This window comes from Ovis aries, chromosome Y (assembly GCF_016772045.2).
Source record: "Ovis aries strain OAR_USU_Benz2616 breed Rambouillet chromosome Y, ARS-UI_Ramb_v3.0, whole genome shotgun sequence".
NCBI classification, from domain to species: Eukaryota; Metazoa; Chordata; class Mammalia; order Artiodactyla; family Bovidae; genus Ovis; species Ovis aries.
Window position 1 is genome coordinate 4,627,322 of NC_082741.1, and position 23,344 is coordinate 4,650,665.

General features: G+C 50.4%; 1 protein-coding gene across 7 annotated transcripts in view; it reads right to left on the minus strand.

Moving 5' to 3' along the window:
• The window catches only part of PUDP (pseudouridine-5'-phosphatase), a 57,402-nt gene that overhangs the window by 21,942 nt on the left and 12,116 nt on the right, over positions 1 to 23,344 (minus strand). For 4 of the 7 annotated variants that reach the window (XR_009598984.1, XM_015104782.4, XM_060408631.1 and 1 more), the window contains exon 2: positions 7,439 to 7,657. Coding sequence is in view for 4 of the 7 variants with exons in the window: in XM_015104782.4 (XP_014960268.2) it covers positions 7,439 to 7,657 (219 nt within the window). In the remaining 3 variants the exon portion in view is untranslated. Of the gene's footprint in view, positions 1 to 629; positions 832 to 1,814; positions 2,075 to 7,438; positions 7,658 to 23,344 lie in introns of all 7 variants that reach the window. The other 3 variants (XR_009598986.1, XR_009598985.1, XM_060408632.1) reach the window with 2 other exon arrangements.

Sequence of the window (23,344 nt, forward strand, 5' to 3'; positions counted from 1 at the left end):
AGGCGCCTGGCCAAGAAGAAACGGGCCCGAGTGGACTGGGCCCGGGGCGCCCCCCAGGGAAAGGGCTGCCCGCTGGGCGGCTGCGCTGTAGTCTTCAGGGCACTCCCGAGAGGAGTGTGAGTGAATCCCGAGCCTGTCCTGGCGTGAGTGACTTCCGAGCACTGGCGAGGACCTGTCCGGGTCAGGCCTGTCTCCACCTGGGACCTGTCCCAACAGGCAACACCCAGGCGGCACTCCACGGTGGAGGTGGACATGTGCTCCTGTGGGGCCCGTGTCATGGGGCAGTGCACCCGGGCCAGTAGTCCTGGGCGGGGCCTTGTCCTCGACCCCTCCACGGGCCCCAAAGTCACGTCCTGGGGTTTTCCGTGGGAAATCCCCCCAACCCCCACCCCCAGGGAAAAAGAGCAGGAAAAGCAAAGAGCCACCGCAACGGGAGACCTTCTCGGGGGTTTCACACCATTAAAAACCACCGACTTTATTCACTGGCCTTCCAAACCAGCTCACTCCTGCTTAAATGATGCCAAAACACATTACCGTCATTCATCTCCAAGAACCTGCGCCTGAAGCAATCTGCTCCACAATATGGGTGGAGGTGGACTTTCCTGGTGGTCCAGGGGTGACAAACCCACCTGCCGACACGGGGGTCACGGGTTCCACCCCCGGTTGGGGAAGAAAGACGCCACAGGCTGTGGGACAACGAAGCCGTAGAGCTCGTTCTCAACAAGAGAAGCCACACCGCAGTGAGACTCTCACACACCACAATCAGCAGCCTCCACTCGCCTCCGCTAGGCAAAGCCCACACGCAGCAACGAAGACCTAGCGTAGCCAAAACTAAAGAGATAATTTTTTAAATTAAAAAACAATAATTAAAAAAAAATGCACTGGAGGTTACCAGCACCCTTCATGGGGAACACTGTTCTGACAGTTTCCTTACATTCCATGTCAAAATTTTTCCTATTAAAACCACATACATTTCAGTATTTCTCTTTTTTTGGTCAAAAACTTTTGCCACAGTTAAGAAGATGTTTATCCTCAGAAAATAATTAGAACTGTGGCTGACTTACATCCTATGTTTCAGTACTACGGGATGTGGTAAATGCCTACAGGACATACTGGACCAAAGTACTTCTGTCCTGGTGGCAGGAAGGGACAGTCAGAGAGTTTGGGATGGACGTGGACACACTGCTGTGTTTAACACGGAGAACCAGCAAGGGCCTGCTGTCCAGCACAGGGAACTCTGCTCAATCCTCTGTAATAACGTTATGGTCACCAGGGGGAAGGACGGGGGAAGGGATAGTCAGGGAGTCTGGGATGGACACGGACACACTGCTGTGTTTAACACGGAGAACCAGCAAGGACCTACTGGACAGCACAGGGAACTCTTCTCAATGTCATGTGGCAGCCTGGATGGGAGGGGAGTTTGGGGGCATGGATACATGTACATGTACAGCTGAGTGCCTTCACTGTCCGCCTGAAACTATCACAACAGTGTTAATCAGCTATACCTCAATAGAAAATAAAAAGCTAAAAAAAATGTATTTCCTTCCTAGAACATCCAAGACCAATTTTAAAGAGAGGTGTCCACAGCTCATGAGAAGGGAATCAAGTCACTCGTGCCTGGCCTCCAAGCTGCATGGGCCAGCCCAACCCTCCATGAGGCGGGACCCAGGCACAGCCACCCCCACCTCATCATCAGGGGCTGGTCACCCTGGTGACAGCCCAGGCAGAGCTCCCGCATCACTATGGCGGGGCCCGTTTCCCAGGCAACCTGCCCTCCCTTGGGCACTAAGGCCCTGCCAGGCCACAGCGCTCACCTGAAGGCAGAGCTGCGTCGTCAGAATGAAGGACGTCTGTGTGAGTCGCTCAGCCGTGTCCGACTCTCTGCGACCCCATGGACTATAGCCCGCCTGTCCGTGGGGATTCTCCAGGCAAGGATGCTGGAGTGGGCTGCCATTTCCCTCTCCACAGTGAAGGACGTGGAATTCATAATACGCCCTCTCTACAGACAGGCTCCTTCCTCTCATGGGCTCAAGGAGCCTTCCCCCAGCCGGAAATGGCCCCCCCCAGAAAACACCTGCAGAGGGAAGAGAACCGGGAGTCAAGGGCTCCACCTCTACCATCCTGAGCTGCGTGACGGAGTCAGAGCGGCCAGGCGGCAAGGGGAACACCTGGAGCTGGACAGAGGGCAGCGGTCACTGCTCCTGGCCACCGTCGCCACTCCCTGGACTCCCGGGCCGGGAGGCTGCCTTTCCGGTGGGGCTCAGCTTCGGCTCGCATAAAAGAGAGGATGGGAGGGAGGCGGCACAGATGGCAACTCGGGGGTGCAGCACGTCTTTGTGAGTAGAAACTAGATCTCTGTCCTTACTGTGTCTGTGACTGGCATGTGATGTATGCAGAGACAAAGAAGAGTCTTCCGGGCGACTTTAGCAGGACTAAACTGTCAAGGAAGAACATTTGTCTCATTTCTACGCTGGAGCTGGTTTTGGGGTTCAGTTCTCTTCAGTGATTACCCAGGATGAGGTATCACTTAAATAATATCTGGTCACTGGGAAAGCCAAGACAAGGATACTACATGGACTGGATCACCAAGTAGACTTCATAACATAGACTTGCTGGCATTCCAGCCGAACTGCCAGGCTAGCCGCAGAAGGCATCATTCCAGCCGAACTACCAGGCTAGCCGCATAAGAAATCATTTTCTTGGAATTGGAGTAGAATATATCTCAAGTGTGGGCTTCCCTGGTGGCTCAATGGGAAAGAACCTGCCTGCCAAGCAGGAGACATGGATTGGATCCCTGGGTTGGGAAGGTCCCCTGGAGAAGGAAATGGCAGCCCACTCCAGTGTTCCTGCCTGGGAAGGCCCATCGACAGAGGAGCCCAGTGGGTTATAAGCCATGTGGTTATCCAAGAGTCGGATACAGCTTAGTGCCTAAACCACTACTATCATGTCTCAAGTATATCTTAGGAGAAAAAAAAAAAACAAAATTCTGGAAGGAAAACCACTTGAAAGGCTTGGGTGGATAAAGAAGAAAGAGGATATTTGCATGTCTAAACCATCAAGGGTGCTTTGTATGATAAACAATGCAAGAGACTCCATGTCAAATATGAACAATATAGACTTAGCTGGATTACTGAAGAAAAAAAAAAAAAACAGGCTTATAAATACAATCAGAAACGAAAGCAAGTACATTAAAACCAACGGCACAAAAATAAAAGGGATTCAAAGAGAATAATGTGAAAACCTGTACGCAAACACATTGAATAGCCTGGAAGAAATAGATGAATTGCCAGAAATATACAAGCTATCGAGATCAAAGCAAAAAGAAAGTCTGTTCAAACCTCTAAGTATTATGGAGATTAATTCAGTAGTCAGAAGCCGGCCGACAAGGAAAGCAGGACCAAATGGATTCACCGGAGAATTCCACCAGAGTGTAAAGAATTAACCACCAGTAGTACTCAAACTCTTCCCCACAATTCAAAGAAGATGATATACTCCCAAACTCATCCCATCAGGCCAGCATTACCCTGGCACCAAAGCCAAACAAAGAAATGACAAAAAAACTGAGGCAAAGACATTCAACAAGATACCAGCAAACTTATTTAAATAGCACATTAAGAGGATTCTTCTACACTGTGAAGAAGAGGGATTTATTTCTGGAGTCTTGAGGATGGTCCAACATACAAAAGTCAACGTGACACACCGTATTAACGAAATGAAGAAGAAAACGCAAAGGATCATCTCAAACTGATGCAGCAGAAAGATCTGGAAAAAACTCAACACCCTTTCATGATATAAACACTCAAACTAGGAATAAAAAGAAGTACCTCAACGTAATAAAAGCCATGTATGAAAATTCCATACCTAACATCATACCGGATGGTAAAAGGCTGAACACTTTTTCTGTGATCAGGAACAAGAAAACAATGCCTTCTCTTGTCACTTTTATTTCACACAGCACTGTAAGTTCTAGCCAGAGCAACTAGGCAAGAAAGAGAAATAAAAGACATCCACATCAGAAAGGAAGAAATGAAGTCGTCTGTTTGCACATGAAATGATCTTAAGACATAGAAAACTCTAAAGATTCCACATATTTACATAAGACTATTAGCACTATTAATAAACTTCAGCAACACTGCAGATGACAAAAATCAACGTGCAAAAGTCAGCTGTATTTCCACACAGTAAACAATGAAAAAATCGAAAAAGAACATTTAAATAAACCCACTGATAACTGCGTCAAAGAGAAATAAAAGAAGATGAAAGACCTGTAATGCTGAAACTACAAAATACTGCTGGAAGAAACTAAAGCAGACACAAATAAATGGAAAGCCATCCCAGGTTCATGGGCTGGAAGATCTGGTCATCTTTACAGGGCCCACAGTACCCAAAGTGGCCTATGGATTCAGAGTAATCCATACCAAAACCCCAAGGGAACTTTTTGCTGAAATACAGAAATCAATGCCAACGTTTATATGGACTCAGTGGAACCGGAACAGCCATACGCTATCTTGGAAAAGAAGAACAAACTTGGAGAATCTCACACTTCCAGGTTTCAAAACATATTACAAAGCGTATGGTAATCAAAACAGTTTGGTGCTGACATAAAGACAGACATATAGACCAATGGAGTAGCATAGAGAGCCTGGAAATAACTCTTCACACATATAACGCCCAGAAGATCTTCAACAAGGCTCCCAAGACTACTCAACGGGGAAAAGGACAGTCTCTTCAACAAAGTGTGTTTGGGAACATGGATATTCACATGGAAAGAACAAGGCTGGACTCTTATACGATATACAAAAACTCATATAAGATGGATTAAAGGCCTAAAGATAAGATCTAAAACTACAAAATTCCTAAGAGAAAACAGAAAGAAAGCATTATGACACAGGATCTTTTTTTTTTAACTCTTGGCTATGACACTAAAAACGCAAGCCAAGAACAGAAACAGTCAATGGGAGTACACCAAACTTAAAAAGTTCTGGGTATCAAGGGACACACTCAACAGAGTGAAGAAGCAACCTTCGAAATGGAAGGATATATCTGCAAACCATGTAGCTCATACGTGGTTTGTATTCAGAATTTATTATATGAAGAATTCCTAGAACTCAACAGGAAAAAAAAAAAAAAAATCAAAAAACGGGCAAAGGACTTGAATAAACATTTCTCCAAAGAAGATACACAAATGGCTAACAGCAAGAAACAACGCTCTCTGTCATTAATTATTCAACAAATTCAAAACCAAGAGATAATGGCTTCACACACATTAGGATGGTTACTATTAAAAAGAGAGAAAATAACCAGAGTTGGTGAAAATGTGGAGAAACTCAAACCCTTGTGGACTGCTGGAGGGAAAATAAAATAGCACGGCCAGTATAGAAAACAGTCGGGGCCCCCAAAACACTACAAAGAGACTCACCTTATAATTCAGTAACTGCACTTCTGGGACTGTACCCAAAAAAATAAACAAACAGAAGCAAGGTCTTGAAGAGGTAATTCTATACACACGTTCAAGGCAGTGGTTTTCACAGTAGCCAAGAGGCGGAAGCAACCCAAGTATTTATCGACCGATGAACAGGTAAGTAAACTGAGGTCCATCCATACAATGCAGTATGATTGTGTCTCCACAGGGAGAGAACCGTGTCACATTCGGCAACACGCGCAATGAAAGCGCTGGTGCACCTCGAGGTTGGCCACAGAAGGACAAGCGCTGCATGAGCATCTGTGAGCGCATGCTCGCTCAGGCAGCTCTGACTCTGCGACCCCGCGGACTGCAGCCCGCCAGGCTCCTCGGTCCACGGGATTCTCCAGGCAAGGACACTGCAGTGGGGCTGCCGTCTCCTTCTCCAGGAGATCTTCCCAACCCACAGACTGAACCCGTGTCTCCTGCACTGGTAGGTGGCTGTTGAACACTAGTGTCATGTGAGCTACCTAGAGCAGTTCAAACTCACCGAGACAGAAAGCAGAAGGGTAGGTCCCTGGAGCTGGAGAGAGAGGCAGAGGAAGGGATGGAAGTCAGGGTCTACTGGGGACAGCATTTCAACTCCCCAAGGTGAAAAGCTGAGAGAGCTGGATGCTGTTGCTGGTCACACAACCATGTGAACACTCTTAATGCTCAACTGGCACACTTAACAATGGGTAAGATGGTGAACGTTTGGCTAAGGACTTCTGTGACATTCATTAATAGCTGCGCTTCCGTCATTGAAGCTTGGTAGCATTCCACTGTGTGCAAGCCGCCCAGAAAGGCAGCTGGCGAAGGGAGTACGTATCAAGATGCTTGTGCTCATATGCTGAGGTACGTGTGTGTTCACGTGTATTTCCATGACATAATGTGTATGTGCGACATACGTGTGCATGTGTGACGTGTTTGTGTGTGACATGTTTGCATGTGTCTGTGTAACGTGTGACATTCATGCGTATGTATGTGTGATATACACGTGTGTGTGTTTGTGTGCCTGTGTGTGTAACCCAAGAACAGCCCACATGGCTTCTTTGTAACAGCAGGCAGCAGTAACAGGGCCCTTTCCAGGAAGTTCACTAGTTCCACGCGATATTCAATCTGCCCCTCTGGATATATGGATAAATGTACATAATCACACATGTTTCAAAAATGACCATGACTCATGTTAATACCATTTTGAATCCAAAATTACTGCTGTGACTGTAAACTTTTTTCTCCCTGAACACCAGGAATTCTAAAGACTGAGTCATTCCCCTTTCCTCCTAGAAGAATCTTAAAATAACACTCCATTTTTAAACCATTTTTGTCCCTGTAACCTAGAACATTCTTGACCTTCTCACTTATAGTAAGAAATAGCAGGCAGTTCTGTTGTTCCATCTTCAGCTAACAAGCCCCAGGGGAGGAAAGTCGTCTTTCCTCTCAAACGAAAACAAGTAAAGGCCACACAAACAGACATGTTAGAACTGAATTATGCCTTTAACTTTTTAAAATAAGGTTTTTTTATAAACTTCTTTAGGGAGATTTAGCTGCTTGCCTATCATCATGTTCAAGTTTGCATAGCTGCTGAAACATGAATTCTCTATCAGATCGTGAAAAGCAAAAGCCACCTATTTGAAACTCGGAAGCAATTCTCTCAGGAATGTGATCTCTAGGTCACACTGAGACAAAATGCAAATGTTTCTGGACCTCAGGAATCCACGAAAAGAACATATTAAGAAAGCTTAAAAATGACAAGCACATGATGCTGTCGTCCTTCAGTTTTGAGTCACATCCAACTCTTTGTTGACCCCATGGACTGTAGCCCACCAGGCTCCTCTGTCCGTGGAATTTTCCAGGCAAGAACACCGGAGTGGGTGGCCACGCCTCCTCCGGGGGATCTTCCCCGCCCCAGGACCGGGAAAAGGAGAACGCTAGTGCGCCCGGCCGGCAGGCTGAGACCTGCAGCTCAGAGCCCCAAGCGCGCTCCAGGAACCTCACCTGGCATGAGCGCAGCCGTGGGGAAGACCTCCTTCAGCTTGGCCTGGCTCACCTCCACCAGCTCCTCCGCGGACATCGGGAGCTGCAGCGTGTCTCTGATCAGCTGGGCCGCCTCCAGCGCCTTCTTGCCCATCACCAGCGACTTCACATCCCAGCTGTACTTCTTCCCGTAGCGCCCGCAGATGTCCTCAAACACGGCCGAGTAGAGCCGCTCGGTATCTGCGGAGACGAGGGGGCGGAGACACACCGGCGTTGAGGGACGTGTTCAAGGTGCACAGAGCCCGCCTTCGGAGCACACAGCTCTCCGGGGGGCCCGTGGACGTAGGGGAAACGCTGGCGGGTTCAGAGGCCCAGATGGTGCCCCGGCGGCCTGCCCTCTGCTGCTCTGGAACCTTACAGGGTGGGAGGGAAAGGAAGTCTGTGCGCAGCTGCGTCCAATGCCGCGCTCCCGTGGCCCGTGGCCCGTGGCCCGCCAGGCCCTTCTGTCCGTGGGATTCTCCAGGCAACAATACTTGGAGTGGCGGCCTCCCTCGTGGCTCAGTGGTGAAAGAATCCACCTGCCAATGTAGGGGACATGAGTTCAATCCCCGATCCGGGAAGATCTCACCTACCTTGGAGCCACTGAAGCCCTGAGCCACCACTAACCGAGACTGGGCTCCAGAGCCCGGGAGCTGTAACTGCTGAGCCCTGTGCAGCAACTGCTGAAGCCTGCGTGTTCAGAGCCTGTGCTCGGCTGAGAGAGCCCGTGGCAGTGAGAAGCCCACGCACCGCATCTACACAGTAGGCCCCCCGCTCTCCGCAACTAGAGAAAAGCCTGCGTGGTAACAGAGCCAGTACAGACAAAAATAAATTATTTCGATTAAAAAAAAAAAGAACACGAGTCGGTTGCCATTTCCTCCTCCAGGGGATCTTCCAGACCCAGGGATCAAACCTTCGTCTCCCACACTGCAGGCACATTCTTAACCGCTGACCCACCAGGGAAGCCCCGAAATGTGTGCATTATGGCTCAAGCCTCTTTTCCGTTGACAGGTTCGTTCTGCTGAGCCTGACCACTCCTAGACTTGGCGTCCTGACGGAGCACCCGCGAGTATGCACACTGCAGTCTGTGTGAAGGGCCTCCACCGCGAGGGGCCGCCCGAGTGCTCCGAGCGCCCTGCAATCACTCCTGTGGGAGCGTGCGGACGCGGGTGCGGCTCTGAACGAAGCCCCTGCGTGAGGACAGATGCCGGCCTGCAGCTCCCAGGAGGAAGGCACATGTTCTGTGTTCTCCGTTTCCGCTGCCCACCCCCGCCGATCGTGCAGCAGTAGCAGCACGGTTCCCTGCAAGGTAACTGGATTCTACACTTTGCGGCGAAGGGCTCCGGCCCGGAGACCACCCCCAGCCACCCCAGCCCAAGGCAGCATCTCCAGGCAGCTGACCTGCCCTTCCTGCCCGCTCGGCTCTGGTTGGTCCTCCCTGCCTGCAGCCCGCTTCCTAGGAACGGGCCCTGGACTCTTGGCCAGTGGCGGAAGGACCCAACCTTGGACAAGGAGGAGCAGCACAGAAGGGCTTTGCTTTCTCCTCTTTTCAAGGTAAAACCCCGTATAGCTGCGTATCAAGTACAAACTCATCTTCAGTGCTTTAACTATCTGGGTCCTCGCCTTTCTACCAGGAGCTGGATTTGGGGAGATGGTGGGGGGAGGGGGGAACACGGTAAGAGACACACTACAAGCAGATCCCTTGTAGCTCAGTGGGTAAAGAATCCGCCTGCAGTGCAGGAGACCCGGGTTTGACCCCTGGGTTGGGAAGATCCCCAGGAGAAGGAAAAGGCAACCCACTCCAGTATCTTTGCCTGGAAAATCTCATGGACAGAGGAGACTGGCGGGCTGCAGTCCATGGGGTTGCAAAGAGTCAGACACGACTGAGCGACTAACACATGTACACTTAGGAAGCAGCTCTCAGATCTCCTGGTACACGCCTGCCTGCCCTTGCGCAGGCATGACCCCGGGGTTGGGTGTGACATCCCTGCTTTGGTTTCCTTTCTGGTACAAAGGAAGGTGAGACTTAAAAGACAAGTCCTTCTGGGCTCCTTGGTGGAGGAAGCCAGTGTTTGGATCAGGACCTGAGAGGCTCAGATTTCTTCCAAAATCCTCCCTGCGTGTCATCTCCCTGAAGAAGTCCCGGCAGAAAGGGAAGGGCTGGCCCACGCCTCTGGGGGACAATGAGGAGCGCTGGCCGTATCGAATGTTCACTCACATCCCGCTTCACTCAAGACCGAGAGGGCTCTGCAGGCGTGCAGAGGCAGGGCCTGGCAGGCAGCCTTTGCTTTGCTTTCTTCCTGTGAACACTTTTCTTCCAGCAGCTGGGAGAGAAAGACTGACAAGACATTGCAGGCACCGAGTGAATGAGAAACTCCCGCTGGGTTTGGAAAGCACGCAGAGTGCCAGGAAAAACACCAGAGGCTGGGCGAAGAGCACCACTCGGGACTCGCGATGAGCCAAGCGCAGGAGGAAGAAGAAACGAGCAAGAGAAAAGACAAAGTCTAAAGATGGTAAAGAGCTGTATTCTTTTAAAACGCGTTTCACGCTCTTCCTTTAAAGCTGGTGCTTTTCACTTAAAAGACCTAGAACAGGGGGATTAAAAATCTGCAGAAGACTCTGCAGTCATTTAACTCTTCTTCACAATTTAGATGAAAATCACGCTAAACCTTCAGTGAGATAAGCAAGGATCTCAACACATTGTTAAAAGTCCTCAGATCAGGCAAAGAGTATACCAGCAGATGACAGGGAACAATCCATGAAAGGCACAGTGCTTTGAAGGGGAAAGCTCTCCCAGAAGCTAAAATAGAACGGAAGCATGGGCTTCTCTGGTGGTGGTGGTGTTCAGCCGCTCAGTCATGTCCGACTCTTCAACCCCATGGACTGCAGCACGCCAGGCCTCCCTACTGCTAAGGCGCTTCAGTCGTGTCCAACCCTGTGCGACCCCAGAGACGGCAGCCCACCAGGCTCCCCCGTCCCTGGGAATCTCCAGGCAAGAACACTGGAGTGGGTTGCCATTTCCTTCTCCAGTGCATGAAAGTGAACAGTGAAAGTGAAGTCGGTCAGTCGTGTCTGACCCTCAGGACCCCATGGACTGCAGCCTACCAGGCTCCTCTGTCCATGGGATTTTCCAGGCAAGAGTACTGGAGTGGGGTGCCATTGCCTTCTCCGTGTTAGGGATCATCTGTGACTTAACAGAAAGGTGGTTGGAGGGATCATCTGTGAGTTAACAAGCGGGAGGTTACGGGTCATCTATGAATTAAGAGGAAGGCAGTTAGGGATCATCTATGTATTAAGAAGGCAGTTAGGGATCATTTATGAGTTGAGAGGAAGGTTGTTAGGGATCCTCTGTGAGTTAACAGGAGGGTGGTTAGGGATCCTCTGTGAGTTAACAGGAGGGTGGTTGGGGATCCTCTGTGAGAACAGGAGGGTGGTTAGGGATCCTCTGTGAGAACAGGAGGATGGTTAGCGATCCTCTGTGTGTTAAGAGGAAGGCAGTTAGGGATCCTCTGTGAGTTAACAGGAGGGCCGTTAGGGATCCTCTGTGAATTAAGAGGAGGGCCGTTAGGGATCCTCTGTGTGTTAAGAGGCAGTTCCAAGTTCTGCTTTCTCCCTGTCCACCACAGCTCACACAAGGCTCCTGCAATGGCAAGGGCCATATGATCTGAGAAGTTAAGAGTTCCTTGTTCCAAATGTTCCATTAAAAAAAAAAGCAATACCCATTGGGAATCCATTCACAAAAGTATCTATCACATGTTCCCAGCATATCAGACTAGCTCCACAAATATTTGTTAACAAACTGCCCGACCCAGTACCGGCACAGAATCCTGTGTGCCCGACCCCCATAATCCATGTCTCCCTGCAGCGACCTGATCGTCCACAAGCCACCCCTCGCATGTTCGCACTCAGTGGTAGGACCCCACTCCCTAGCTAGCTCCGTTCACCTCTCCCCACCAGTTAATAAATACACAGAGCTGTATCAGGCCCCTGTTCTGTGAGACCCACGGAAACAACATAAATGAGACAGAAATATCCTTGCGAGGTTAAATACGTAACTCAGAGTGCAGTGAAAGGCTTTAACGTATTCAATGAAGCAAGAAGAACATGTGTTTCTGGAATTCTCTTGCTTTCTCTATGACCCAATGGATGTTGGCGATTTGATCTCTGGTTCCTCTGCCTTTTCTAAATCTAGCTTCTACATCCGAATGGGTTCACTGACTCAATGGACATGAGTCTACGCAAACTCTGGGAAATGGTGAAAGACACGGAAGCCTGGCGTGCTGCAGCCCACGGGGTCGCAGAGCGTCGGATACAACTGAGCAACTAACTCAACAACAACGGTGACTGCAACTAAAAAGCTCACTAATGTTTGTTGACCAAAAAAAAAAAAGGGAACAGTCACCTGGGAAGGTAGAGGAAGCCTGGCGGAACGAGTGACTGAAAAGGCAGTATGTACATCGGAGTATTTTTCTCCACTGACACCCAATGATACGTGGCCCTTTGCTGACCCCAAGGCCGTGGGAGTTCAGGAAAGTCCTCTCACACCTTGGAATAGTGGCAGATGGTGTGTTAGATGCCACAGAGAGAGGAGCCTGGTGTTCTGGGGAGCAGAGAGAGAAAAGAGGACGGGGAGGTCACAGAGGCTGCCTCCACCAGACAGTGCTCACGGCCACGCCCAGGGACACTCTGGTGTTCCCTCCCAGGGCCGCCGGCTCTGCGTGTCATCTGCACACACGGAAGAGACGGGAGAAGCGTGTCTAGTGGGTGCGGTTTAACCTTTACAGACGCGCTTGCCTGCAAGAGCCAGCAGCTTCTTTATGTTTAGGAATGTAAGAGACCAAAATGAGTAGTTAACAAGCGTGAAATGATGAGTCCCCATAATATTTGCTTCAAATTAGGAGCTTGCTTGTTCTCGGAGGCTTTGAGAATAAGTATTTCAGGGTCTGATGGACTGATTCTTGTGGCTGAAGGCTAGCCAGTTTCCAACTGCGAAGGAGTAACAATAAACGCAACTCTTCAAAATGAAGATTGGTAAGGATCTAACCGAGTGGTCTTTTCTCACGTGAAAGTTCTGATTAGCATTTAAGGTCCTCTAACAGATGTGGGTATGAGTCAAGAATTATTTTTCTTCTCTCATAATCCATAATAAAGTTTAAGAAAGTCCATCAGCATGTCATTTCGTAGGGGGCCACATCAGGTCCGAGGACAGCGGCTGGGCACGAGGCTGAAGACTCAGAAACGGTGCTATCCTTACACGTGGGGCACCTGAAAAGGACTGGGCCCCAGTGGCAGGCTCAGGTGTGGGCTCTGATCACCAACTTACACACCAAAGCATATTCAGAAGGTACAATGGAAGAACATGTTCAGAGTACATGCAGCCCACAAAAAACAGCAATAGTCACTGAACTGAGAGTCAGTGATTTCTCCAGAAAGGCTCCTCAGAAGGTCAAGAAACTACTACTAGAGTCAGCTTACGGATTTTGTATCTATTTCTCTGCTCAGTTCAGTCCAGTCACTTTGTCGTGTCCAACTCTCTGCGACCCCACGGGCTGCAGCGCGCCAGGCCTCCCTGTCCATCACCAACTCCCGGAGTCTACTCAAACTCATGGCCATTGAGTTGGTGAAGCTCAGTCAACAGTATTTTCTATACTTGAATAGAACTTATCAGACCAAAATTTTAACCTGAAGGTGGCATTTAACTCAAGAATCATAGTAAATTTTTACTGTATCTTTGTTTTGGAAAAGATCTTCAAGCAAGACTTGCAAACAGTTAAGTATGCAGTGTGTTTTACACACTTGATTCATTACCCAATCACCAATTCAACTATTTCCTTGGCAATCTTTCTAAATTATGCAAAATTACTTTAAAATGAGCTGATAGATGGGATGTAATAACAATCCCCCCCCCATCCTTAAAGTGATGGTTTATAATCAGGGTGACTTTGCCCTTGGGGGACTTAAAAGACAAGATAAATGTGTTGTTTGTGGATCATTTTTTTAATATGATTTAAAAGACAACTGCATAAAATTATAATTAGAAATCTGTTGATGGGCACATAACATATCTAAAGATGTAATATACAACATGTATAAAGATGTAACCTTTAGGACAATAACACCACAAAGGAGGGTAGGAAAGGAGATACATAGGAGCCAAGTTTTTGTATACTATTTAAATTACGCTGGTATTAATGCAAACCAGATAGTCTAAGTTGGTAACTATAATACACAGAGCAACCACTAAGGAAATAATTAAAAAACAAAAAAATGTCAGAGAAATAAAACAGTTAAAATGTACACAAGAAAATACCTAGTTACCAGAAAAGAAGGCAGCGATGCCTCGAGGAAAGGGGAAGGCAAGGAGAAGACATAGATCCGTTTCTTTTTTGGATTCCACAGATACATGGAAACATACAGGATTTGTCTTTCTCTGATTTACCTTCTACGCCCACCCCTGTTGTTGCAGATGGCCAAATTTCAAACTAATATAAAGCAGAAACAGACACACACAGTTCAGAGAACTGTTTCCACCCCAGGGGGGAGGGGTGGGGGAGACACAAGCCAGATGAAGGGGACTGAGAGGCGTTCACTGCTAGCAGTAAAATAAGGAAGCTACAAGAACGTGAAGCGCAGCACGGGAAGTCACACTTTATAGCTTTACACAGGGTGAAACCTATACAATTACCAAATCACTACGCTGTACGCCTGAAACCATACTGCCAGGGAACTAACACTGCAATAAAAAAGTAAATGTGGACAGAGGCAAGTCTTCTCTACAGCAGAATGAGAGTTAATAAACACAGACTGATGGTGTGTGGAAAAAAAGAGAGAAAACAAGTAAGATAACTACATAGGTAAATCCTTTATCAATAATGGCATTATATGTAAAAGGTTAAATGTAAATTAATGTAAAGACTGGCAGAATGGATTAAAAACAAAAAAACCACATGATCCAATTATATACTGTCTACAAGACACACTTTACCAGGAAAAGCACAAGAAGCTTGAAAGTAAGAGGATAAAGATATTAAATGCACAAGGTAACCAAAGAAAGCCACACTGACCACATTAAACAAAGGAGACTTAAGACATATGTTTCTACTAGAAACAAACAAAAACTCAATAGAAGCATTTTATGAAGAAGATGCAACAACTATAATCATGTAAGAAACTTACAACAATCACAAACACCTAAAACAAAAACTGACCCAACTGAGGGGAGAAGCAGATGCCGACCACAGTAGCTGGAAACTTTTAATGACACATTTTCAATGATGGACAGAACAGCTGGACTGAAAATTCACCAGGAACACAAGACTGGACTTAAACCTCTACAGGTAAAACTCTGTAGCTAAATACTACAGAGAACTACTGCCCCATACAACTTAACTACGTAAACACCATAAACCAACTGAATTTTATGATACTATGGAAACGCTCCACCCAATGACAAAAAAATTTATTCTTCTCACACTCACAAGGAAAGACGATAAGCTAGGCCATTAAACAAGTACATTCAAAAAGGATGAAAATCATGGCAAGTATTTCCCTGACCAACAATGGAACGGAATGAGAAATCACTCACAGAAGGAGAGCCTGGGAAATTCACAACTCTGTGGAAGTTAAACGAATACACACCTAAACGGTGAGTGGTGAAAAGGTAAAATTACAAGGGATTTATGAGATAAGTTGGGAGGAAGGAAAATATAAACGCAACACACCAGCAGGCATGGCATATAACCAAAGCAGTGCCTGGAGGGAAGTGGATGGCTGTAAACCCCTGTAACAGAAAAAAGGATGGTTAGAGGGGAGGCACTGAAGGGCCTGAAGCTAAGGAAGGGATGCAGGGTGCCTCTAGAAGCTGGCAAAGACAAGACTCTGCCCTGGAGCCCGCTACAGAGGGAACCAGCCCTCGACTTCAGCCCACGGAGACTGGTCTTGGACTTCTAACACCCACAACCACGAGAAAGGGCATCTGGGTTGTTTTTTAAACCAGTGAGTTTGTGGCATTTTGTTACAGCAGACCCAGGCAACTAACACACATTAACTAAAATCCACTAATCCATCCATCCACCCACTTGTCCACCCATCCATGCATCCACCCACTGACCCACTCAGCCATTCAACCACCCACTCATCAATCCATCAATCCATCCATCCACCCACCCACCCACTCATCCACTAATCCATCCATCCACCCACTTGTCCACCCACCCATGCATCCACCCACTGATCCATTCAGCCACCCATCCATGGACACTTGGGTGGTTTCTGCTTCCTACCTGTTATGAACGGTAATAGTGGGAAAGACACCCTATTTTAAGGGGAAACCTCTATCACTCGCCATGTCACTGATGTCTCCTCGGGGACCACAGCCCTGAGTCACCCACCTCGACCCTCTGTTTCTTCCTAGGCAACCTCACCTCCATCACTGCCCTCACCTGGAGGATTCTGATGAGCACGGAATGAACTGATGTGAACAGCACTGAACGCCATTCTGGAAACTCACAAGGAGACTGGTGGAAACATCCCAGTCTTTGCAGATGTGACGAAGTGAAGGGTCTGAGATGAGGTCCTCCTGGATGAGGGAAGCCCTAAATCCAACGCCAGCGTCGTTATAAGGGACAGATGAGCAGAAGCACAGCAAGAGCCACAGCTACTGAGCCTGAATCTAGGGCCTGGGCCCCTCCACTGCTGGGCATGTAGCTGTGAGCTACCAAAGGCCACATGTCCTGGAGCCGATATGCTCTGCGATAAGAGGAGCTACCAGGATGAGAGGCCTGCACACCGCAACTACAGTAGCCCCTGCTCGCCGCAAGTGGAGAAAGTCTGTGCAAGACAACAAAGATCTGGTGGAGCCAAAAAGAAAAGAAGAACGTGGAGGCTGTCACGAAAGGGGGTCTGGGAAAGGAAAATGTGCATAAAAGACTGACAGCGAACAGGAGTTCTTTTAAGGTGTCGCCCTGAGTTCATGTGTTGAGTGGGGTCTACCCATCAACCCCTGCTAGCTCGGGAGTCATCTGAAACCCTTCAGCCTGAAACCCAGAGACGTGCAGACTTTTAAAGCCCTCCTTTCCCACCCACATCAACAGCTTCCACTTCTTTAAGACCTTCCTTCAGTGGCTGCTCATGTTACCCTGACATTTTTACCCTTCCTGTGGGTACAGTGGATTGAATTCCTCATGGACTATATCACCTGTGGTGTATGCATTGGTACGGGGGCAGCGCCAAAAGCACTTTTAATTTAGAACAATGCAAAGTGCTGTGGATCTAGGAACAGATTGGAAAGAGGTAAAAAAAGGACGCAATTCTTCTCCTTTGAAGACACACAAGCCACTGTGTCACCAGCGTTATTTCTTTGGCTGCTCTGTGCGCTTCCAATAACTTGTTTTTTTGGTGTGGGCGGGGAAGAAGACTGTCAGAGAACGCAAGTGGAAAGCAATGACAGGAGTAAGCCTGGGGGAAATCCGCCGGCAACCCTGGTGTCTCAGCCACTAACAGCACAGTCTGGGCGTCCACGGGCTGCCTCCCTGGCCGCAGTCTGCCTGGGAGATCTGTCAGACACCCGTGCGGCTCCCTTGACCCCTTCTCAGCATCAAACACCCTACATTTCCGGGGGGGGTTCGCTTGCTGCAGCTCCCATGACACACCGCACGCTGGGGGGCTTCCACAACAGGAAGTTGCTCTCCCCCAGCCCTGGAGGCTGGAAAGCGGAGATCCAGGCGTGGAGACTGCTGGGTCCTCCTGAGGCCTCTCTCTCGGGTACGCAGACGGCCGTCTCCTCCCGTGTCAGCCCGTGGTGGGTGGTCCCTGTGTGTGCCTCTGTGATATTCTTTTCTTATAAGGACTAGTTCTAAGGGGTCAAAGTGTGTGTGTGAGTCGCTCAGTCGTGTCTGACTCCTGCAAGCCCGTGGACTGTGGCCCGCCAGGCTCCTCTGTCCATGGGATTCTCCAGGCAAGACCATTGGAGAGGACTGCCAGTCCCTTCTCCACCTAAGGGGTCAGGATCCAGCCTAATGCCCTTATTTTACCTACTTACCTCTTTAAAGACCTTGACTCCAAGTACAGCCCCATTCTGAGGCCCTGGGGGTTAGGGCTTCAAAATACAAATTTTGGTGGTGCGCACATGAGGCCACAACTGAGTTACTGATCTTCATCTCTGGCAGCATTTCTGCCAAAGGCAAGGTGTGCGTGTGTATGAGGCGTGCGTGCTAAGTCACCTCCGTCGTACCTGATTCTTTGCGACCCCGTGGACTGTGGCCCGCCAGGCTCCTCTATCCATGGCATTCTCTGGGCAAGAATACTGCAGAAGGTTGCCATGCCCTCCTCATCAAAGGCAAGGGCAACTGATTAAAAAATATCCTTCTGTGTCTTGTTTTTTTATGGGAAGGGACTAAAGACGGACCCCAGGAAATAAGAGTCAGTATTCTTTGAAAGAACATCTGCCCACAGAATGGAAAGTGGTTCACACATCTCAGACTTCATTTACCTCTTCCCCGGCATTTCTGCAAAAAATAGACAAGCGTCCTTCCCTTCCCAAGCAGAGCGCACCTTTTGTGGCCACAGGAGGCGGAGCTCAGTCGGCACAGGTAGAAACTCACCTGTCCTAGTCCCCCCATCTCAGCGGCTCTGAGAGACGAGGAGACACAAGTGCCCACCCTGTTCGCAAACGACAATGCCTTTCAGTCTGCAACTCCGAAGACCCAGAAGTGTCCTCTAGGGACAGGCAGAGGCTCCTCAGACGCACAATTAAGGCTCATTTTCTGACTCCCATGGGTATACAGCCGTACACCTGTGTTACTCCAAGTCAGACACAGGACATGCAAGGAATCCTTCAGCCATTCACATAGCGTTTGCATGGCCCTGCCCCCGGGACCTGCACAGACCTAGGAAATCTACTGAACCAATGCAGAATTCTCGTCAGGTTCAAAGATTATGGGATTTAGGTAGAAAACATTCATATATGCCAAGAAATGCAAAAATCTAATCAGCTGGGTGGAAAAATGGTTTCCACAATGAACAGGCAGGCACCTCTGGACTCCCAAAACACTCACAGACATGTAAAAGGGGAATGAGTTTTTGCAAGTCATTTGTCATTTTGGTATATGTACTCTTTAATGCAGTTTGGCCTATTGGGGCAACAATGCTATAAATAAACTTTGAAATACACACTGAGATTACTAATTTTCACCTGCCCTTTAAGACAATATTATCAAGGGACTTCCCTCGTTGTCCAGTGGCTAAGACTGTGCTCCCAAAGCACGGTGCCCAGGTTTGACCCCTGGTTGGGGAACTAAGATCCCACGGGCTTCAACTAAAGACTCCACCACATCACAACTAACACCGCGCACAGACAATTTCCACAAAGACGACATTATTGGAACTCAACTGGAAACGTCAAGTGAACTTGACGCTCATCTGTTTTATAAACCTCATGTGCTGCTGCTGCTGCTGCTGCTAAGTCCCTTCAGCCATGTCCGACTCTGTGCGACCCCACAGACGGCAGCCCACCAGGCCCCGTCCCTGGGATTCTCCAGGCAAGAACACTGGAGTGGGTTGCCATTTCCTTCTCCAATGCATGAAAATGAAAAGTGAAAGTGAAGTCGCTCTGTTGTGTCTGACTCTCAGCGACCCCATGGACTGCAGCCCACCAGGCTCCTCCATCCATGGGATTTTCCAGGCAAGAGTACTGGAGTGGGGTGCCATTGCCTTCTCCAAGAAAGGTGTTTAAGTGGATTAAAAAATGTGCAAACAGTCAAATACTATCGTGGCCTCTTAACAGTGAGGGTTAACATCTATCAGAGCTGTGAACAGAGCAAGCACAAGTTAAGCGTTTGGGACTTCCTGAGGGGTATGGAGGTGAAGCATCTGCCTGCCAATGCAGGGGACAGGGTTCGAGGCCTGGTCTGGGAAGACCCCACATGCTGAGGGCAACGGACCCGGCGCACTGCAACTACTGAAGCCTGCTCACCTAGAGTCTCTGCTCCGCGAGGAGAGGAGAGAAGCCTCCGCGAGGACAGGAGAGAAGCCCTCCGACCGCAACCAGAGAAAAGCCCACGGCAGTGAAGAACCACCGGAGCAAAAATGACAGATAAAGAAAAATGTTTCAAGAAGACCTTAGATAAACAGAGGGTCACAAGCATCAGGGTGTTTATGTTGATGAAAAAAGACGCGTAAGCAGAGTCAAATACCATCGTGTCCTCCTAATAGTGAGGGTTAATGTCTACCAGGTTTATCAACAGAACAAACAGACGTGTTTAAGGGACAAGCATGATTTTGAAACTTTACGAGCTGATAATGCTTGTTTTTTTTACTGGAGTGCTTTACACTATGTGTTAGTTTCTGCCTGCAACAATGTGCATCAGCCATATGCATATATATCCCCTCTCTCTAGAGCCTCCCTATCCAAACCCATGGACCATACAGTCCATGGGATTCTCCAGGCCGCAACACGGGAGTGGGTAGCCTTTCCCTTCTCCAGGGTATCTTCCCAGCCCAGGAATCGAACCCAGGCCTCTCACAATTCCAGGTGGACTCTTTACCACATGAGCTACCAGGGAAGCCCAAGAATACTGGAGTAGGTAGCCTATCCCTTCTCCAGGGGATCTTCCCAACCCAGGAATCGAACTGGGCTTTCGTGCATTCCAGGCGGATTCTTTACCAACTGAGCTACTAGGAAATACGTTAAAACCCAGTGTCCAGGAGCCAACTGGACACACAAGAAGCCTCCTCAGTAACGTGACAGCCCCGTGACATGCCGCCCATGTGTGTGTGGGAGTGAGGTGAGGAGAGCAGGGGGTGGGAAGGGGCACCCGCGGTCAGGGGAGTGGAACGCTGCTGCCCAGGGCAGAGGAATGCCCCTGGCACTCCCAGGACCGAGCTCCCCGTGATCAGGAGGCGGTCGGTGGGCGGGGGTGGACAGAAGACAGACGGGCAGGCGCGGGCGGGTTTGCTGAACAAGAGGCTGGGCCTCTAGTACGGCCTGTGACGCTCACGCCTGGGGAAAACACGCTCGGGGTATTCGAGAGCAGGCCGCCTGGATTATTTGAGGCTCTTCCTGACACGCCAGTGTGCACGCCAAGGTAGGATGACGCCAGCAGAGGTCAGGAACCCGCGGGATGACACAGCAGGGCCCGCGGGGATCCCTGGGGAGTCACAAGCATACGTCTGCGTTGCCTCATTCTCCTGGACGGTTGCGACAGCCCCTAGGCAGGTCCCAGCCTCGCGGGCTTGGTCACCCCCACTGAGGTCACTGCCCTGCGTGGCACCCTGAGCCTGTGGGGCCGGGCGACAGGCAGGAGGTGAGGTCTACGTTCCTGGGTCTGGTGCAAGGCAGACCGCACCCCGAGTACCCTTCCTGAGGCCTCTGCGCTCACCTTGCACTGGGGCCACCTTGCAGATTCACACGTGGGGCCCCCCTTCCTGACTGCCACCCAGCTGGCTCCCACAGCCCCGGGCGCTGTGCTCAGTCATTCAAGTCGTGTGTGACTCTGCGACCCGTGGACTGTCGCCCGTCAGGCTCCTCCATCCATGGGATTCTCCAGGCAAGGATACTGGAGTGGGCAGCCTTTGCCTTCTACAGGGGATCTTCCCAACCCAAGGATGGAACCCAAGTCTCCTGCTTTGCAGGCAGATTCCTTACCAGCTGAGCCATCACGGAAGCCCTCCCATGGCCCTGCTCAGGACGAATCCAGTGTCCCAAGAGGCGCGCTGAACTGCAACTCGCTTCCTGCCCCCGGCTCCCAAGAACACTGGGTTAGCTGAGCAGTATCCCCTTCCCTGAACTGGCCTCAGGACCTCTGGAAAACCGTGAGGCTCAGGAAACGAGGCGAGGCCCTGACCATCCCTCCTCCGAGCGCCCTGGCGAATCCCTGCTGTCACACTGACCTTAAATGCCTTCTGAACCAAAAACCCCGTCCCCAAGCACACTCCCCAACTGGGTGGGTCGGCTCCAGGCTGCTGGGTTCAGGTCACATTTCCTCCTTCTGGGGGACTGGCCCGAAATCACTCAGTGTCAGACTTTGCATGCTTTTATCAGGCTGCTCTCAGCCTGGCTGAACGAGATGAGAGCTGCGATACGGCTCGGGCTTCTGCACCTGGCCAACTCGGAGATCACTTACATGTTTGTGTCATAACCACGCACACACAAAGCCGGCACACGGGAGGGCAAGTCAGATGTACCGCAACAGGTAGAGTCGAGGGCTATTTTTACAGGCCTGGACGCCCTTCCTCCCGGAGAGTACTCTGGGGTCTGCTTCTGTGCAGACTCCTCTGAGCAGGCAAAAGCAGGGGCACCTGGGGGAACAACGCTTGCTGGGGTGGGTCCTCTCAGCAAAGCCTCCTTTACCCGTGCGTGCCGGGCACCGGGCGCTGTCTGGCGTCTCCCTACGTAAGCATCAACGCTCGCCTGCCGCCATCAGCATGTCTGGGACGAACACATCTGCCCCTGGCACCTGAGTCTAAATAGCTGTGTCTCTTCTCTCGGGCTGCGGGAAGAGGCGGAGGCAACGCCGGTCAGGCTCCATCCCCGAGGTGAGGTCCGTGGAGCCGCAAAATGCAGGAAGATGGGCAGGAACAGGGTGCCTGGCTCCCTGCCAGGGCACCGGCTGAGGCAGGCAGAGTCCGCGGGGAAGGCTCCCAGGAAACGCTGTCACCCGAGGAGGGAGACGGGGGGCCCGAAGACACCAGCGTGGCCGTGAATCTTCAGCCAGCAGGAAGGACTTGATGTTGGGAAGAGGCAGCGGAGGATCCGCAGACAGAAAGGCCACAAGTGGCTCACGGGGAGCCCAGCACGGCAGACTGGTCGGGCCTCGGCTTGAAACCTGGGTCTTGGGGGTGGCCTCTGGGTGGAGTGCCCATGGGCACTGCAAAGTGTGGACTGAGCTAAAGGGGAGGCGAGGGTACCCACAGGGACCCAGAGACGGTAAAGCAGAAGGCTCCTCGAGCCCACGCGTCCGTGAGAGGTGAGGGGGAGGGGGTCCACAGCCAAGGCCAGGGCCCTGAACACGGACAGAGAGGATAGACAGATGAGACGCGCAGGGCAGAGCGGGGTAGCAGCAGCTCATGAAGCCCAAAGTTCTGGAAACAGAAGAAAAGATGCCGGCCACACATGGCCTCACTGGATATGAGTTTGAGCAAACTCTGGGACACCGTGATGGACAGGGAAGCCTGTGCTGCAGTCCGTGGGCTTGCAGAGAGTTGGGCACAGCTGAGCAACTGAACAACAGCAAGCTGGCCACTCGGAAGTCACTGCGCCCTTCATCCCGACAACGTTCCTGGGTTGTGGGTGGAAAGCTTGCAGGCAGGGTGGAGCGTGGAGAGCAGGGAGGTTGTGTTCCAGTGATAAGCTAGAACACGCTGTGCTCAGGTGCTAAAGCACTGGGCTTCCCTGGTGGCTCCGTGGGAAAGAATCCACCTGCCAGTACGGGAGACGCGGGTTCAATCCCTGGGGTGCGAAGACCCCCGGGAGAAGGGCATGGCAACCCACTGCAGGATGTTTGCCTGGAGAATCCCATGGACAGAGGAGCCTGGCGGGCTGCAGTCCATGGGGTGGCAGAGTCAGACACGGCTGAGCGACTAAACAACAGAAGAATTAGAAGCAGCGGGACAAAGAGGAGCTGTGACATTCCGAAGAAAGGCAAACCTCCCCTCCCTTGCGGAAGGAAGGGCCAGGGCCAGCCCATGTGGGGGCATCAGTTTGAACAGGAAGACCACCTCCCTCCCGGATGGGAAGGAGAGCTGACGCCTGCAGAGTCCCGTACACTCACCCCAAGCCCGGGCACCGAGGAAGACGCCGGTGTAAAAGGACCCCCTCCGGTTCAGGGCCGGACTCTCTCTTCAGCCCAGGGCTCGATACGATATTATAAATGTCAAGACAGGCACCCTGCA